General features: G+C 41.3%; 1 protein-coding gene across 2 annotated transcripts in view; it reads left to right on the forward strand.

The window, feature by feature from the left end:
- LOC148010070 (polyadenylate-binding protein 2-like) overlaps window positions 1-17,211 on the forward strand; it is a 31,588-nt gene extending 14,377 nt beyond the window's left edge. The window contains exons 2-10 of one of the 2 annotated variants that reach the window (XM_087672427.1): window positions 13,686-13,935; window positions 14,127-14,245; window positions 14,321-14,977; window positions 15,060-15,137; window positions 15,324-15,413; window positions 15,566-15,709; window positions 16,236-16,436; window positions 16,517-16,702; window positions 16,794-17,211. In XM_087672427.1, the coding sequence (XP_087528553.1) occupies window positions 13,698-13,935; window positions 14,127-14,245; window positions 14,321-14,977; window positions 15,060-15,137; window positions 15,324-15,413; window positions 15,566-15,709; window positions 16,236-16,436; window positions 16,517-16,702; window positions 16,794-17,030 (1,950 nt within the window). In that variant the 5' untranslated portion in view covers window positions 13,686-13,697 and the 3' untranslated portion in view covers window positions 17,031-17,211. The remainder of the gene's footprint in view (window positions 1-13,685; window positions 13,936-14,126; window positions 14,246-14,320; window positions 14,978-15,059; window positions 15,138-15,323; window positions 15,414-15,565; window positions 15,710-16,235; window positions 16,437-16,516; window positions 16,703-16,793) is intronic. The other variant, XM_087672428.1, reaches the window with a different exon arrangement.
- Window positions 17,212-19,530: the final 2,319 nt, after the last annotated feature.

The raw sequence follows: 19,530 nt of genomic DNA on the forward strand, positions 1-19,530 counted from the left end.
GTTGGACCAAATCTAGTGGTGTAGAAGCCCTACAAGTGGCAACTTGTGGATGGGGTTGTCTACTTGCTTGCCCCTCAAGCAGCTAGGGCAAAGAGAGAGAATGGGAGGGAAATTGAGAAGTCTCTCCACCATCTTCTTATGAGAAGCCTACTTGATAGCATCAAATTTGAGGCGTCGATATCATGCATGCTAAATTAGTCATGGCTCATGGGAAGTTCTTGTAGTTGTGACAGACCTTTATGAGACTTCAAGTCATAACGTGTCATGAGGCATAGAATAGAAATGGCACAGCACAAAGGTACACAAGATATATCAATAAGGAATCCTTTGTACTCATAATATAAAATGATATAACATTGAGACACATCTCATGATTACACCCTTGTGACGTTGCACATTTATGGGTTCATCATTGAGCCTTTGAAATCACATGTAGAAGCACGGCCCAAGTAGAGCTTGAGTGACTACTACTCTTTGTATAGGTGTTTTTGGCAACAATGCCATGGTATGCCTACAAAGCCCTTAACTCATCCCCCCTTAATGGATTACTGTCCTCCACAATCTAAGGGTGGTTTTCTTGATTCATTTTGGGATCTTAATATAGCTCATTTTGTCAAGTTGGTTAGTAATTGCCTGAGTAGGACTTGACTCATTAGTGGGGTCTTGACACAGCCTTTTCTATCAAGTTGGTCAGTATTTACCCGATTAGGACTTGACTCATTAGTGGGGTCTTGACATAGCCTTTTCTATCAAGTTGGTCAGTGTTTGCAACACTACAACTTGGGGGTCTTAACACAGCTTTTTCTATCAAGTTGGCAAGGGTCTACCTAGTATCATTTAGACTCAGTTTTTAAATTCTTTTTTATTCCAATCCACCCTCTACTCAATTACATTTGAGGAGTGGAGGCTTTAGTCCTAACTTTATTTGGCTGTGTGTATGGCTTTGTATGCCAAGCTTCATAGACACAATCCCAAGTTATGTTGCTGTTGGGGTCAGGATGTGGTGGCTCGGTTGGTGCCATGTTATGCCATGCCTTAAGGGAGACAATCCATTGGGTTGCTCCTTCTGCCACTCCTTTATTTCTTCTTGCCTTTGCCTTGGGCCTCGGGGACTTGGGTCAGTTGGTTCGTTTGCCAAGACGCTTTGCCCTCATCTCCAAGTCAAGTACTTGGGTTGTTCTCCTTGGCCTCTTTGTTGGATCTTTCTTGCTTGCCTTGAACTTAGACAAACAGGTTGGTTTAGCTTGTCTTTTTGCATGGAAGATGCGGTCTTGGTGCATGGCACCCCTTTGGCTCTTCTTAGCCTTATTGTTGGGTTTTACTCATGTCTACGCTCACACAGGAGTATTGTTGATCCGCACGTAGGACACTTGGGCACTTTTTACTCTCCGTGAGAGAGGTTTTTTTTCCCAGTCACATTATTCTTTATTTGTGTATTTATGCTACATAGCTTGGTCACTTATTGCACATAACACACATCTGTGTGTGACCGCACCTTAAGCCACTTACACAATCCTAAAGTTTAAGGGTTGTACTTTGTACTTTGAGTTACACACTTTGCTATCAATCAAGTGTTGAGCAATGACGGCGCCTCCCCCCCCAAACAACAACAACGCACACACACTGTCTCTCCATTGTCTGCATGCTCTTCCAAGCTGAGTTGAGCTGAGCTGCTTGGTGCCATCTCCACCAACAAGAAGTTACACAATTTGCCTTCAATCAAGTGTCAAGCAATGGCCACTCTCTCTCTCTCTCTCTCTCTCTCTCTGTCATGGGGACGCGAAATTTTGAGATGCTTTAATCTTGCTAGTAACATTTGATTAAGTTACTAATCAAATGTGCAAGGTTGTTTAGCACATGTGATGCACATGGCAGTTATTTCATGGGAACGGGCCAAGGACCCCAAGGATGCAGTGGGTGTTAAAGGCAAAAGTTGTGTTAAGTTATTCCAACTGGGTTTTGGTGGTCAATTGGTGTTGGGTTGGACCCTAAGACAATTGTTTGGCCATTAAGTGTCAGTGGTGACACTAGGGACTAGCATTAATTAATTAATTAATACTAGTTTAAGGGTCAACAGAGGTTGGGAACCACTATAAGTTGCAAATGGCCTAGCCAATTTCATTATAGATGGGCATGTTTAATTTTGGGCAGGGGCAAAAGGGCTGAAATTAATTTTCAGAATTAATTAATTCTGAAAAATTCATTTAATGGCTGAAAATGCATTAGGAAGGTTGCCACTTGGCAAAACTTTCCCATGCAACTAGGGAGAAGGCTGTTGGAGGGTGGTGGAAGCTGAATGGCAGCCATTCGGAGCTTGGTGGAGGCAGAGGAGGTGATCAGATTTGGCTTTGAGAGGTGACGACAACAGATCGCGCGCCGCGATAGGACAGGGGGCAGCGGGTTTTCTCTTCCACCTCAAGAGAGGCGGTGGTAGGAGAGGAGGGCTCGCTAGCTGAGTTGGTGTTTTACCCCCACCGTCGGGTTCCGTCCCTACTTGGAGCCGTCGGGTCCCATACTTACCTGGTGCGCCAATTTGGAGCTGGCACGTTACCAGTCGGCAACGGTGCTCATCAATTGTGCAGCTGTCCACGTCAAATCGAAGCAGTAGCACTAGGCTAATGTGGGCGTTGCTAGTAGGGACGGTGGACGGTAGGATTCGAACCTGCGTGGGCGTCGCCACCAGTAAAGGCGGACGGTGTAAGACGTGTCGTGCGAAATCCCGCCTTAAAGTGACAATAGTGGTCACAACTAGTTCATACGTGACTTGGCGGGGGGGAGGGGTGTTTAATCCCATCTTCATCCTGTGTTTCTGGCCGACAAATCTTATTCCCATGCGATCGGCACAATCTGGAGGAAAGCCGAACTGTTCCTCACATCTTTTGTTATCACTAAATTGTTAAAAGCCAGATGGGCCGAACTTCTCCAAGAGTTTGACTATGAAATAAGGTATAGAAAGGGAAAGTACAATATAGTGGCTAATGCACTCAGCAGAATGCCCATCATAAATGAATTGAGTTTTACTCAGTTCACTTCTGATTTACTTGTATCCTTAAAAGGAAAATGCCAGGTTGATCCGGCATATTCCAACATATGGGAAGCAATAAAAAATGGGGATCCAAATGGAAGAGCCTCCATTGAGGAAGAAACATCTCAGGATGTTCAACAAGGAAATGGAGCATCAGGGGTTCCTCAAATCGGGTTCAAGTGGAAGAACTTTACCATTTATAATGGTTATTTACTCTACAAGGGTAGGGTATGTGTCCCGAAAAATGAAGAACTAAGGCGTCAGATACTCTTTGAGTGTCATGATACCCCTAGTGCGGGACATCCAGGAGTTAATAAGACTTATAGTCTTATTAAAAGGTAGTTCTATTGGCTTGGAATGAATAAGGACATCCTTGACTATGTGGTCAAATGTAATAAATGCCAAGTTAATAAAGCTGAAAGATTGAAAATGGAAGGACTTCTCCATCCATTAGAGATTCCTTTGGGAAAATGGGAGAGTATCTCCATGGACTTTATTGTCGCGTTACCCAAAACACAGAGGGGGCATGACTTTGTGTGGGTGATTGTGGATAGGTTAACCAAAATGGCTAGGTTTATTCCAACTTCAACTGATGTTAAAACACCAGAATTGACTAGATTGTCCATGTAAATTACGTGAACGAACCCTGTTCTCTAAAAGGCTTAATTAAAGAAGCTGATTTTAAATGTCATACATAAATGTGATAGGACCTAATTAGATAACTAAAGAACGCTATTAAGGGAAGCAAGTGGTGGGCGAAACCCCGGCGGATTTGTCCTATGGCAGGGTGGTCCCAGAGAACTGGGAGGCTTCTCACAAGGTTTTACCGACGACCCTTGGAAATTGTTAGGATAGGACCTCGATTCATGCCATTTTAGGGGACCGGAATGGGACTATGCCCTATGGGCAGAGAGGTTGAGCAGCGCATCCCTGTCTTTTTCCATTCTCTTTGAACCAAGTGTGGTATGGGTCAGCTTCAGCTTGGGTATCTCTGCGTAAAGTAGGATGTGTAGGACCCGACGCTAGAATGCTGTCACGAGACCTTGGCCACTATGAGCCCAGATTTCAGGTTGATCCTAGTGGGTTCGCGGTTGTAAACCTTCCGTTGTAAGGCGGACTTGAGAAACCCCGGGCGGACAAAACCCGCAACATTCCATGGGATGCAATGGTTGGACAAGGACCGCATATGGAAATGTATGGCACAAATCCCTATGGTATGCAGCAACCAATGCATGGAGTGCTAGGCCCAATGTATTCGGCTATGATTGAAAATATGCAAGACCCTATGTATGGTGGCATTGGCTTGATGCCTGGGGCACAAAGTAGCATGTTTGGTACTGTATCTGCACCCCCGAATGCTTATGGGGCTCAAGGAATGAATGTTGGTCATGCAAATGCTCCGTTTGGCGTTGGTTTTGATGTAAATTCAGCAAATGCACCCTTTTTGCAACAGCCAGTGTATGACAACTTGACACCCAAAGGGGCAGCAAAAGACTATGATGAGGGTGGAAAAGGAGTGAAGTTTGAGTCCTTCAGCAGTGTACAAGATAGGTTGAAAGCTTTGACTTTCATTCAGTAGTTTGATGCAGCCTATTAAGGGGGGAACTTCACGGAGTCCTCAAAGATTCGAAAGGCAGCCACTTTCTTGAAAGGGAATGCATTATAGTGGTGGTCCACTCTTTTGATGCAAGGTAGAGCACCGTCAACATGGAATATTTGCATCGAATTGGTTGACAAGTACCTTTGAGGTGGACATCATGATAGCTTGGAATAAGCTGGATGCCAAGGAATGTAAGAATTTGGAGCAATATAATAAGAAGTTTTGGGATGTATTGCTATCTATTACTTCTTATTGCCCCGTACCCCTTCATGAGCAAGTTGAAAAATATGTTTGTGGGCTGCCCAAAGGAATCAGGGATTTCTGTATTAAATCCACCGTGTCTAGCATGTCTTAGTTTATAGAGACTGCTGCTACAGCCGATGCTTTGCTGCGCGGGAAGGATTCGGGCTTCCTAGAGAGTGGGGAGAAGCCGAATAAAAAGTTGTTTAAGGCTGAGAAAAGGGGCAGATTTGAAAATCCGCTTGAAAAGAGGCCAAAAGAACAAAGAAAGATCTTGAAAACTTTGGCACAACGTAAGGAATTGATGGCTGCAAATAAATGTTTTATTTGTGAACTAGAGGGTCACATTGCGAGGGATTGTCCCAATAGGCAACAAGCTGGAAAATTAGAAAATTAGGGAGATTCTAAAGGAAAGAAGCCTAAAACATCAATGGGTTTGGTGCTTGATGTTGTTAGTGATCAGCCCAATGATGATGCTACTGAGTGGTGTAGAGCATGGGGCAAAATTAGGGATCAACATGTATTGATTTTCTTTGATAATGGTGTATGAGCCAACCTGCAAGAGAGAGGGAGGGGAGGTTGTTGGTCTGATTTGCAGCCATTGGAGGACCTTCTGAGACTGCCAAGGTGCAGGAGAAGACCAATCAACAGCAGGAGACAGCATCTACAGGCTATTGAGACAGGGCAACAGTAGTAAATGACTGATTTTTTTCAGTTCTTTGTATCTACAAGCTGTTGTGTTAGGGCAGCAACTGCATTTGATCAATTTTCAGTCATTTACTGCTGTTGTCCTGTCTCAACAGCTTGTAGATGCTGTCTCCTATTGTTGATTGGTCTTCTCCTGCCCTTGGCAGCCTCAGAAGATTCTCCTATGGCTGCAAATCAGACTGGTAGCCTCCTCTTTCTCTCTCTTGTAGGCTGAATTTATATAAATGCTTCCAGCCTCTAAAGACGTTTTTCAGTCTTGTATGGGCATTTTTGACAAGTGGCAGCATTTTCAAATGGTTTTTTCAGCATTTTCATAATTAAATATTGAAAATTAATCTAATAATTATTTCGGTGTCCTGAAAAATAATCTGGTTGGCTAATAATTAAATTGGCTAGGCAACTTCCATTCCCAAGTGTCTTTGGGTCATCTTTGACCATCTGATTGGTGTTAGCTACCATTAAACGCCACTTCTTTAGTGTCACCAACTGACACTTATGACCAAATGGACGACCTAGGCCAGCAACTGGCACCAGGTACCACCAAGTATCTGTGTGACATAACTTATAGTAACTTTTGCCTTTGACATCCCATGATTTCTTTGGGTCGCGGACTCGTAAATTTACTTTAACCCCAATTGCATCTCACATGTGCAACATTTACTTAATCATGTGATCAAAAATCAATCCATATGTTAATTAAGGTTTCAAAAATACATGTCCTCATGACACATGGTATCAAGAAGAGTTTACTATCTATTGGTCAGCTTGACTTACATGGTTACACTACATTGTTTGGTGGTGGTTTGTGGAAATTGAAAAAGGGTTATATGTTGATTGCAAAAGGAACCAAGAAGGGCACTTTGTATTGTTTGCACTGTAAAGCTTTGAATGACAAGTTTCTTGCAGTTGCCGAAATTGGTTGTCATTTGGAGTTGTGGCATAAGAGATTAGGCTATATGAGCTAGAAAGGACTTGATGTCCTTACCTCTTTGAAGAGGGTTGATGGAAAAGGCCCTAAACTCGACTTTTGTAATGACTGTCAATTTGAAAAGCAAATGAAAAATTCCTTTTACTCTGGTGTCTCTCGTAAGTCCAATGTCTTGGACTTAGTGCATTCTGATGTATGTAGTATGCCCGTGAAATCATTGGATGGTATTGCATATTTTCTCTCTTTTATTGATGATTGTTCTAGGAAGATTTGGATTTATTTGTTGAAAAAGAAAAGTGAAGTGTTTGCTATTTTTAAAACTTTTCATACATTTGTGACCACTTAAATAGGTAGAAAGATGAAATGCTTGAGAATTGATAATGGGGGTGGCTGAAAGATACAATAGGACTTTATGTGAAAGAGTGCGGTGCATGCTGTCCGCTGCTAATCTCCCTCGTGAATTTTGGGGAGAGGCACTTAAAACCGCTGTTCACATTTGCAACCGCTCTCCAAACAAGTCCTTAAATAATGGCATACTTGAGGAGGTTTGGTTTGGCAAATCGGCCTTTGTAAACCCATTTGTTTGGAAGAGGTTTTCTTCCTTTGGGCAAAGACACAAGATCCCAAGTATCGTTAGCGTACAGAGATTTAATCTCTTCCTACCTAGCTAGCTTCCACTTACTGCTGAATTTGCACGACTTGGCCTCTTTATATGTAAGAGGCTCACCCTCATCTGTAAGTATCACATAGTACAAAGAGGGATTAGACCTATGTGGCTGCCTTCTTAAGCTTGTAGACCTGCGTGCCCAATGATCTACATTTTCAAGAATTGGGTCTACATATGGAGGTATGTTATTTTCAGCATTTATTGGCTGTTGTAAGCCATTTTCAACATGTTGTTCATGCTGTACAGAACCTTCATTTTCATTATCAGCACCTACATTTCCATAATCAGCAAGTCTATCTTGTTGTCCATGACCTCCTTGTGCTTCTATTTACTGTCCATCATCATCTCGCTCAAAAATAATTGGCTGGTCATCAGTTTCAGCCTATGGTACAACACCATAAGGCTCATCATCTGAAGTAATAGGTGGCTGCAAATTCTAAAATTTGACATTTTTCATGTCTTCATCAAAGGCTAAAGTTCTTTTTAGCAACTTTGTCTCATTAAACACAACATTACGGCCGCGAACAATTTTCTTGGACTAAGGTAACCACACTCTATAGCCAAATTCACCCTCATCACCATAGCCCATAAAATGCCTTTGGTGGATTTTGGGTCAAGTTTGTTCCTCAGCTCATCTCTAACATGCACAAAAGCATCACAACCGAATCTATATGAAACAGTGCGAGGGCTTTGTAGTTCCTGGAAAAGAGCAGTTGGTGTGTAAACTAAAATGAAGTTTGTATGGGCTGAAGCAAGCAAAAGTTTGACACTTTAATGCTCTCTCATGGGTTTACACGCAGCCATGCAGATCATTGTTTGTACATGAAAAAAGATACAGATGGCAGCCCCATCATACTTGTTTTGTATGTGGATGATATGTTGTTAGCTGGGAAAAAAAAGACTAGCGTGGATGCTCTCAAAGATCAGCTGAAATCAGCTTTCTCCATGAAAGATTTAGGGAATGCATAGCATATATTGGGCATGAGGATTCACAGGGATAGAACATAGAAATTGTTGTTCTTATCTCAAGAAAAGTACATTGAAAAGATACTAAACGGATTTAACATGGTTGAAGCTAAGCCTTTTGCGGTGCCCTTACCTCCATACCTTAAGCTTAATAAAGCCAACAACCCAAAAGATGACGTGGAAGCCAATGCTATGAAGGGAGTCCCTTATGCATCGGCTTGTGGCTCTCTTATGCATGCTATGGTTGCTACTCGTTCAGACATTGCTCATGCAATGGGAGTTGTCAGCAGGTTTATGTCAAATCCTGGCAAACCACATTGGGAAGTTGTCAAGTGTATTCTTCGATACCTAAAGGGTACACAAAGAAAGTGTATTTGCTATGGGCAGGGTGTGATGCAGACATGGCAGGTGACTTGGACACTCGCAGGTCCACTAGCGGGTATGTCTTTACAGTTGGTGGTAGGGCCATTTCTTGGTGTTCCAGGTTGCAGAACATTGTAGCATTGAGTACTACTGAAGCTGAATACATATCAGCTATTGAAGCTTCTAAGGAAGCTATATGGTTGAGCAGACTTGTAGAGAATCTCGGCATACTCTAGTGTTGGGATGTGATAGCTAGAGTGCTATGTATCTGGCTAAGAATGCCATGTATCATTCACGCACAAAGCATATAGATGTGTGATATCACTTTATCAAACAGATTCTTGAAGGTGGTCTAATCACATTGATCAAGATCAAAACAAAGGACAACCTTGCAGATGTTCTCACTAAAAGTCTAATCAAGGCTCAACATGAGCATTGCATACGACTAGTGGGAGTTGGTTAGAGGTTCACTTCGGACCTTTAAGTGGGAGGTTGTTGGGGTGTAAAGGCGCTTTTATTCAGTATTTAATTGTACATGTGAATGCACCCTTATGTGCCCTAAGTATAAATACATTTTATTCTTTGTGTACCAACACATTGTTGGTACACCCAAATTGTATCGTACTCTCTCTCTCTGTCACTCTCACTCACCTGCTCACTCCTTGAGCTGCAACACACTCGCAACACAATGAACAACATAGTGAAATTTGAGTTTTTAGTAGCAGTGTGGTTTCCTCTTTGGCTGGAAAATTTGTGTCCTCGTGTTGGCAGTGATACCATGTAACAATGCACAACGGAAGAGAATCACGAACATGGAGAGAAAAGGAGAGGAGAAGAGAAAGCAGGAGGAGAAGAATGATCTGCAATGAACAAAGAAGAAAGTTGAGTACAATGAGGATTAATCAGTCCTTGCATGCAGCCCAAGGCATTGGTGAGGGCACTAGATCAGGCTGAATAATGATGATAGGACATGTGATACATTGACAGAGACAGTTATAGAGATGGAGATGGAGAGTGTGCAGCTGGCTGTCCATAATGGAGATGGAGAAGACTCTAGCCACTTGATGGAGCACCTGCCAGATAGAGAATGACGTGATTTGCCCATTGATTGGCATTGCTATAGACAGCAAGATATTGACAAAACTGGCCGACTATTGCAGCTGGCTGCATTAAATGCAATCCGACTGCATTTAGTGCAGCTGAAAAAATGCTGATGTGGCACTTGGGCTGTTTGGGAGAAATCGCAAGAACTCTAGGGGCTGAAAATCATCCGGCAAGGCAGCACAACTGACAACACTGAAATGCACACAAATTGAGAAGAGAACACAATCACAGCTCCAAATGCCCGTGTCAGGCTCTCGGCTCACAACCGGGAGTTTACAGATTGACAAAATAAAGGCAGGCTAATAGTTTCTCTTTGCTAGTGACAAGAAAGTGGAAGAGCCCACCTCTTGAGTATCAGGTAATACTCTAGATGTTGCCTCTGCTACACTTGTTTGAGTGCTTTCATTGATTGCCTATATCCAAAGCCTCCGGGATAAAGATGCAATACCTTAAGTGAATATGCTAAGTCTACTTCCTTTCATCCATTTTGTATCCATTGGTGAATAATTTTTGAACTTCATTGGATAAGGCAGAAGGAATAATTTGGAACTTCATAGGATAAGATAGAAAGCTTCGCATAGTCATCTCCTACCTATGAGCCTCATTCTGAGTCAGATGGGGATATTACGAACTCTGACATTCGGTCTATCATGTGTTTTGACAAAGGAGGCAGGTCTTTCTAGAGCGCTCATTTCTTTTCGAGTTGGTTTTAGGTGTGTTCACACTGGTTGGTTAGTTCCTGGCTTTTGCATTTCTTTTTTAGTGCATTTGGATTGTGTTTACTGGTAAGGATGGGGGACTTCATCATTTATTGGCAATCAGCATATTTTTGATTATTTTATTCAGTTAGCCAGCATTCATGTCTCCTGTAGGAGCAGGTTGGCCAGATTGAGCTGTTTTTGGCTATTTATATCCAGCCCCCACAGTTGGCTGGTCATTCTGTCTTGCTGTCTTGCAGGTTTTCAGTGTGCTCTTGACATCTAGGTCATTCCTTTGTCTTCCGATGCTACCATCCGTCATCAGCCTCATTAGCCTGATTTGGTGCCCTCATTGATGGCTTGGGTTGTGTGCAGGGACTGATCAATCTTCATTGTATTCAGCTTTCTTTTAGAGTTCCATTCTCTTCTTTCATTGCAGTTTTTCTCTTCCCTTCTCTTTCTCTCTCTTTGTGTTTGTGTTTCCTCTTCCGTTGCGCACTCCCATGGTTGTCCCTTGAACGGATTGTAGAAATGCAGCAGGAGTTTCTGGTGATGTCAGAATGATGGGGGCAGTTGAGTCATGAGTGACAGCTTGGAGTGGTGAATGTGCAGGTGTGGCTGAGTGCTGATCGTCACAGTTGATTGAAACAGAAATAGAAGGCTTGACGCCAGCAGGGTGGCCTGCCAAGATGTTAAATGCATAGATTGCAGCAGGTGTCGAAGACATCTAAGCAGCAAACTCAGCGTTGTAGACATTAGGTGATATCTGGAGGATGGTCGCTAGGTGCTGGATGGTCTGAATCAGTTGCAAACACAGGGTATCTGATGAAGGCAGACTGCTGAGTGACATGCACAGCTGGCGGCATCTAAAACACAGCTGAAAAGTGGTGGTGGTAATAATAATAATAATAATAATAATAATAATAATAAGCAGCATTTTTCGGGCTGGTTTATAGAGACTTAATTATGGGTTAATGAAAACCCTAAATTTAGTGATTTAGCACCACCTACAAATGAAACTCTTTGGATTGAAAGTGGGTGGATGTTGAGAAGCAAGTGGTTGCTCCTCACTTTACTGTGATGTAGATTGTTGTCGTGACTGTAGATAATCCTCAGTCCAACATGGTGGGCTTGTTTGGTATTTGCCTCCTTTCCACAAATCTCAAGTTGACCTCCTGAACCAGCCTTTACAAAAACAATACAAACAGATCCAATAACATAAATAAAAGAACAAGGGGAGTGAAACAAGCCTTCTTGCTTAGATAGGGTGGCGAATAACCCGATTAAGCACTAATTATAGCAAGCACTAAAATTCACATATATTGAAAATATAAATGTTACCACTTAATCGTAGACATTGGACACCTGGTTGGCCCCAAAACTAGTGCCCCTTCCAATATTTCTTTAACGTGTGTTGCTAAAGGTTGAAGCATGGTTTTTTTATATGCGTATGTTTGAGCAAGCAAATGTTTGAAAAAATTGGAGTATGTTATTCATAAGATACTGGTTCTATCGGTCCTAGTATGTTTCAGATCACATACTTTGCAAATGTATGAAAAGTATGAAAGTATGTTATCCATAACAATATCTTGTCAACTTTTTTCAAAAACAGTCCAAAGTGCACAGAATCAAACTGTTTCAGGTTAATTTTTCCTTTGTCCTTTGAATCTGATGTCTACAAATGTATTTGAGAATCAGTATTGTTTTGTCAAGTTTTCACATTGTAACGTGTGCTTCAAAATGTGTATATATCATGGGAAAATGTGGTTAATTGAATGTATACTAGTAGAAAAGTGTGTTAAATGTTCATGTATGGTTCAAATTTTATGAAGTTCTCACATTGTAATGTTTGTCTTACAATGTGTATGTGTCATGGGAAAATGTGGTGAATTAAATGTATACTAGTAGATAAGTATGCTAAATTGTCAGGTCATGTATGGTTCAAATAGTATAGGTGAAACATGCTTTTTTCATACTTTCATACCCTTATGTGTATGCATATGAAAAATGCATGAAAAAACTATGGGTTGATGTACACTGAGATCCAACTTGATCTCCTTCAATCTTCAATACATCTTGCTGTTCATAGTAACCGGCAAGCCTTCAAACCAATTTTCCCCTTGGTTTGGTTGGGGGTTGCCTCGGTCATAGTCACTTAAGTTTTGTGTAGGGTGAGAGATGTCTGACTGCTCATATGCACACAACACGTTGTACATATTTTGCCTTTTGTATTCAACATTCATTCTCTGCAGTCTTGAGCATTCTCCTCTCTCTGTCTCTTCCCCTCCCCACCCCCCCTGCTGCTGGCATGTTCATTGTTTTCTTTCAGTCCAGTCATATGCTTCCACATTGCATCACTCTGAAAAATCCATATACCAAGGCTCAAGAGAGTCTACAAAGGCATGGGATGTGGGCAACCAGCAGAGTGCTACAGTCTTCCTCTCTCCAACAGGAAGTGGAGTGTGCATGTATGACTGAATAATAAGTTGAGAAGAGAAGCCTATAAATAGGCCAAATTAATACAAATAAATGATCAGGTGGGCTGCATAAAATGCTCCAGAAATCAGGTTGGCCAGCATTGAATGGACTTGACTCTCAGGTGAGAAATGCCTTCTGCCTGTGAGCTCTACAATCAGGATACGTACAATGCTAACATCCAGTGGTTTTCCTCTACTGGAATTTCAGAAAGTGCATATCAAATGTTAAGCTAGTTACAGAACCCTAGCGGATCAGATTAGAATAACAGTTCAAGCAGTCATTCGGAGTACTGCACTTGAGGATAATTTGTAGTCTTTAGAGAGAGAGAGAGAGAGAGAGAGAGAGAGAGAGAGAGAGAGAGAGAGAGAGAGAGAGAGAGAGAGAGAGAGAGAGAGAGAGAGCGAGCTGCCATCCTTCCTATTTGGGTTATCAAGCATTTTAGGCATTTTACTGGCTGACCTAATTTATGCATCATTAACGATTGGGAGAGTCTGCTGTCCATGCATGGGGTTCCATAATGTGCATGTTTGAGGTGCTTAATGGGATTGTGACCCTGCCCACATGTGCAGATGATTACAGGAGATCACCATACTGCTATACATCCAGCTTTAGTCATTTTATTCCAATGGGCATATAACTTGGCTGTGTTAATTGACAGCATGCCTCTGCATATGAGGAATAGTCCATAGATTCATATTTATTTGCTTGGATCAAGACACTCTGTAATTTTATTGTTATTATGTGTTGTTAATGGGATAAGTAGCTAAACCGTACAATGCATGGTTCTGTGGCATCTATGATGCTCTTGTAAATTGTAGTGTTCCTTCCCATGGGCTTGTGATGTGATGTGCTAGCTTTTTAAAAGATCACCTTTTTCCTTTCAAGCTAACAAATTTGAAATTTTGTAGGTTTCTGCAGCAATGGCTCAAGTTGTGCAAACTCAAACAGCTCCCAACATGGCTGCCTCAGTTCCTAGTCCTAGCCAGTATACCCCAACTTCGTTGTATGTTGGAGACCTTGATCAAGAAGTCTCTGAATCAGAGCTTTATGAGATTTTTAATCAAATAGGACAGGTGGTCTCCATTCGTATTTGCCGTGATTTGATGACAAAGAAATCGTTAGGCTATGCATATGTGAACTATGGTACTCACCAGGAAGGTACTATATTATTGAAGACTTTGTTTATTCTTGTTGCGGCAACTTGGTTTCTTGGTTGTCAATGTGTTTTTCAATCTGTTATTTTTATGGCTTCAGCCTTTTTAGGGAAGAATAGGCATATGAAACAGGTGATGTAGTTCATAAAGTGTGGGTTAATTAGAAATCTCAGGATGGATGGTATGCACTTGCAGCTTCACAAGCCCTGGAATTGTTGAATTTTACTCTTGTGAAGGGTAAGGCCATTCGTATAATGTACTCTCATCGTGATCCTAGTGTTCGCAAGAGTGGGGCTGCCAACATTTTTATCAAGGTAAGAGTTTTCTGGGGGTATTTGATTATTGTGTTGACATTGACTGATCCATTAATAAGTGCTTCATGTTTTCAGAATCTGGACAAAAGTATTGACAGCAAGTCATTGTATGATACATTTATTGCTTTTGGCCCTATTCTCTCATGTCGAGTCGTCACGGATGAAGCAGGAAATTCCAAGGGCTATGGATTTGTCCAGTTTGAGAAGGAAGAGGCTGCTCAAATTGCCATAGAGAAAGTAAATGGCATGCTCTTACATGACAAGCAAGTTTTTGTTGCGCCTTTTGTCAGGAAGCAAGAGAGAGACCTGGCAAATGCTGGAACTAAGTTCAACAACGTGTATGTCAAAAATCTTTCAGAAGCAACTTCAGATGAAGAATTTCGGAAGGCTTTTGAAGTATTTGGACCCATTAGTAGTGCTGTTGTAATGCGGGATGCAGATGGAAGATCAAAGTGTTTTGGGTTTGTTAACTTTGAAAATGCTGATGATGCTGCCAAAGCAGTTGAAAGCATGAATGGCAAAATAATCCATGATAAGGAATGGTATGTAGGCAGAGCCCAGAAAAAATCTGAGCGGGAAGCAGAGTTGAAAGCAAAGTTTGAGCAGACACGTAAAGAGAAAGAAGAAAAATTCCAGGGTATAAATCTGTACCTGAAAAACCTGGATGATATTATTGATGATGAGAAATTGAGGGATTTGTTCTTGGTGTATGGTACTGTCACTTCATGCAAGGTAAAGGTCTGCTGTACTAAATCTTCTATCACCGAGTTGTGTGCCTTGAGTGCATTAATCCTGTCACAAAAATCTGTTGTAGGTGATGAAATCTCCTAATGGTCAAAGCATGGGTTCTGGGTTTGTCACTTTCTCATTACCTGAAGAAGCCATGCGAGCGGTAAACACCCTATCTAAAGTCTTATGCTTGTGCCAGTTTTTGAGAAGTATATGGTTGAGTTCTGTTATATGCATCTTGTTGCATTGCAATGGGTGGGTAATCAATGCTTTCTGCCTGCAGTGTCTCAGTAAGGTTGGTGATTGCATATAATTGATAACTTGAAAACTTTGCCTTTAAACTTTGCAGGTTAATGACATGAATGGGAAGATGGTGGGAAGTAAACCGCTTTACGTTGCTGTGGCCCAAAGGAAGGAGGAGAGAAGAGCAATACTGCAGGTCAGATCTTCTCTTCCTTGTCTTAATTTCTGGGTTGTCTTGCAAACCATTGTATTTTCCATTTTGCTGGTTCATTGTATAATATCATTTGGCTAATGGTTGTGGTAGATCGTGACCTGGGCAATAAAGTGTTGTCTGTTTTCCTATATCAGGCTCAGTTTGCGCAGATGCGGAACATTGCTCCTAACCCCGGTTCCATACCAGTTAATCCACCACCCATCTACCATCCCGGTGCTCCTGGCATTGGCCAACAGCTGTTTTACGGGCAGCCAGCACCTGGTTTGATGCCTTCGCAGGTAGAATTAAGTATGAGTTTGGCAAGCAACATTGCTGGCTTCCTAAGTTTTTCAGTTAACCCTTTGCATTTCTAATTGTGTGGAGTGACTATCATGATGACTATACCATAGTGGGAATTTGAATCCATAATACAGGAGTGTAACCTGGAGTTAATCAGTGGGTCAACATAGTGCACACAGTCAAAGCTCATGTTATGGACTGACTGCTTTTTCTTTAACTTTGAATGATGTTTGTTGACTGTGGCTAGAATATTATAAAAGTGTGATACTCGATGTTTTCTTGTCAGTTTGAGATTGCCCCGTACAGTCTGGCTTCTTTGTAATGGTTCTGAAGTATGTTGGTAGAGGTTACATCTACTGTTCCTTTTCCAGAAGGTGCTTCTGTGCTGGCATTTTGGGTAGTCATATGTTTTAACTTCAATATCTGGGGTCCTAAGTTGTAGAAAACATTTGGACATAGATAAGTTTCCTATGGGGTAGAGATGTGGTTGTTTTTTTAAAAAAATTTAGCTGTTTTTTGTTACAGGCAAATGGATTTGGTTCTCATCCAAATGGGTTTGGTTACCAGCAGCCTTTGGTACCTGGAATGAGGCCTCAATCACATGGTGTGCCAAACTATTTTATGCCAGTTGTGCAAAGGCCCGGTCTTCAAGGTCAACGTGTGGGAAATAGGAGGGGAGCTGGTGGTCCTTTCCAGACTCAACAGCAACAGCCCCCACCACAACACGTACAATATGAAGTGCCTTAGCTGTGGTTAGTGTTCGTGTGCAATTTACTTCTGAGCTGTTTTCTAAGGTTTGTTTTCAGCAGGTGTTTCCCAGGAGTGGCAACCGCTCCATGCGATATTCCCAGTTCTCAAGAACCATGCCTGATGCACCTTTACAAGGGCTCAATTCCCTTGAAATGAGTGCTGGGAATACATCCAATGTAGGGCTTATGATGCCTGCACTTGCATCTGCACTTGCATCTGCTTCTCCAGAACAGCAGCGAGTGGTAACATTTTACTCTCGTCTCACCTATTACATTTTGTTTTCAGTGTTTTGCAGAATTATCTAGCATTGAGGGGTTTTTGAATGTCATACAGATGCTTGGTGAACAGTTGTATCCTCTTGTAGATCGATTAGAACATGATCATGCGGGCAAAGTCACTGGTATGCTCCTCGAAATGGATCAGACAGAAGTACTACATCTTATTGAGTCACCAGAGGCATTGAAGGCGAAGGTTGATGAAGCATTGGAGGTGTTGCGGATGGCCCAAGGTGGTAGTGCTGCAATTGATCAACTTGCGAGTCTCTCTCTTAATGAGCCACTTGCAAGTTAGGGTGCTCTGACCAGCACCTTGTCCATCTGAAAACATGATTTATGTTTATTGGCAAAAGCTTGAATTGGGGTGATTTTTTGATGATTTGTGATAAATGTTTTGAGCATTAAGGCTCACTTTTTGATGTTAAACAATCTAAACTTCAGGCTTTGGTAGTTTAAGTGTACTTTTGACAATTTGATATTTGTGTTCTAGTCTCTCTACTTTTTAAGCATTTTTGTGTTGGGCTGTTGCTAGTAAGGCTCTTGATCCTTGTGACTTTACAATTGTTTGTGATGCAAAATCATTGTTTTCATTTCACACATTCATCCCTTCTTACTTCTATAGCTCGTCATATCTGTTCCGTGCTCATTTAGTGTTCGCATATTGACAGATGTGTTATATTTTTAAATTTCAATTTATCGTAGCAATTTGTTGCTTCCTACTTAGATTTGATTTTGAATTGTGTTTGTTGTATTCTCCTTGGAAAACATGATAGTTACTTGGGTTCCAAATGTATCTATTTTTCTGGGTTTTTGTCTCATAGATCAACTTGTCCTCTTGTAGACATCAATGCAATTGCATGTGTAATGGGTGATTGTATGAGTTATGAAGTACAAAAGTACCGGGAGTCGCACGACTTTTTGGATGCCAGAAAGGGTTAGTGTAAAGAAGAAAACCTTGTCAGCTTCTAGGGGGCTAGAATATCCATGGTAAGAAGGCCAATGCTTGATTGCCAATAAGACTTAATCAAATGGTCAAAACGATTCTACATGGGAATAAAATAAATGCATTTCAAAGTCCCATTGTACTCAGCCCCAAAGCTCATATTTAAAATACAAGGCTACTAGTGCTTGTGGTTCCATCGGTCTTGCCAAATTTGGTTTGCCAAAACCCAATTGATGACTAATAGTTGCGATATGGAAGGAGTCATTGGTAATGTGCAATCTCTAGCTTCCTAGCTAGATGATCTTTTTGTTGTGTCTATTGTACTTGCAGTTATGATAGCCTCTCAGTTCCAAGTGTGTTTGTCTTTATCTCATAGATTGTCATGTTCTCTTGCATTATTACACCTTTTTTTTTTCCATAATAGGCAATTGTTAATCACAAAAAAGTGCACTATGTTGATTCTATTAGTTGTGAAGTATGTAGAGTATTAAGTCACATGATTATCGGGTGTTGGATAGGATGCTTATAGAGATAACATGCTAGGGAGTTGGATAATCCTTGGTAAGAAGATCCACATATTTGATGGTGTTGAAATGCCAATGAACGAGACTTCTCAAATGGCCAGTGATCTGGGAATTAATCAAAAGAATGTATTTGGAGTCCAATTTAGCCCACATGTTAAAAACCATAATATATGTGAGGCTACTAGTGCATGTGTTAGCTTGGAACTTTTTAACTTGGTTTTTCGAATGGGGTGCATGGGAATAAAAAGAGAAGACATTTTGGAGTTTAGTAATGCCCACAACCCAAAAGGTATAAAATATGTCAGTCCTCTAGTGCATGTGGCAGCTTGAACTTGTTAGCTTGGGTTTGTCAAAACCCAATCTCTTGGGTGCATGGTGCTCTTGAGATCCGAACACCAATTGTAGATAGTAGAAATTGTATGTATTGTATAATTAGGTAAAGTTAGAAATCTTTAGTGAGAGCTCTCATTAGTTGATATCCAAAAGAATTAGGTCTTATTGGTAACGGTTCATCTCGAGTTTCCTAGCTAGATGTTCTTTTGAGATGTGTTGGTTGTACTCAGCAAACACGAGTTTCTTGAATTCAAACGGATCTATTTTTATCTAATAGGTCTATTTGTCCTCTTGTCCACATTAATATAACTCCCTCCTTGCCTCCCTCCCTCCCTTGTCATTGTGCGTGATAGATAAGTGTAGTATGTAAAGTATGAGTTGTGATGTAAAAAAGTCACATGACTATTGGATGTTAGATAGGGTCATTAAAGACACGATACAATGCAAGAACCTAGACCATCCTTGCTAAGAGAGTCCGCATACTTGGTGGCTCTCAATTGCCAATGGAGGCTTTTCAAATGCCAATATGATTGTGCATAAAAAAAACATGGATGCAATCAGGATGGTCCACTTATGCCCCACAATCCAAAAAATGTAGAATGTGAGGCAACTGTTGCATGTGGGGTTACACAGATCTTGTCAATTTGGGTTTGCCAAAACCAAAATGTGGATGGATGATGTTGCCAAAAATCAAATTTTGAACTCGACACTGGAAACCATATCTATCTTGCTATTGGGCAAAGCCAGAAACCTATGGTGAGTGGTCTCCTTAGTTGTGATTTGAAAGACATGATCCATTGGCAATGTTGCATCTTGAGAGGGTAGCATCAAGTGGGGGGCCACTATCCATTATCATGGATTTCCACCAACCTCTGTTCTTGCATCAACCCAAGGAAATGACCATGGAAAATGATATATTTGATTTGCACATGCTCGGTGTAAGCTCAACTTCATCTTAATTTTTCAATTTCACAAAGGATTTCCAAGTTTGTGGA

This window comes from Lygodium microphyllum, chromosome 30 (genome assembly GCF_053477565.2).
Source record: "Lygodium microphyllum isolate KBCC chromosome 30, Lygodium_microphyllum_v1.1.10, whole genome shotgun sequence".
Classification (NCBI taxonomy): Eukaryota; Viridiplantae; Streptophyta; class Polypodiopsida; order Schizaeales; family Lygodiaceae; genus Lygodium; species Lygodium microphyllum.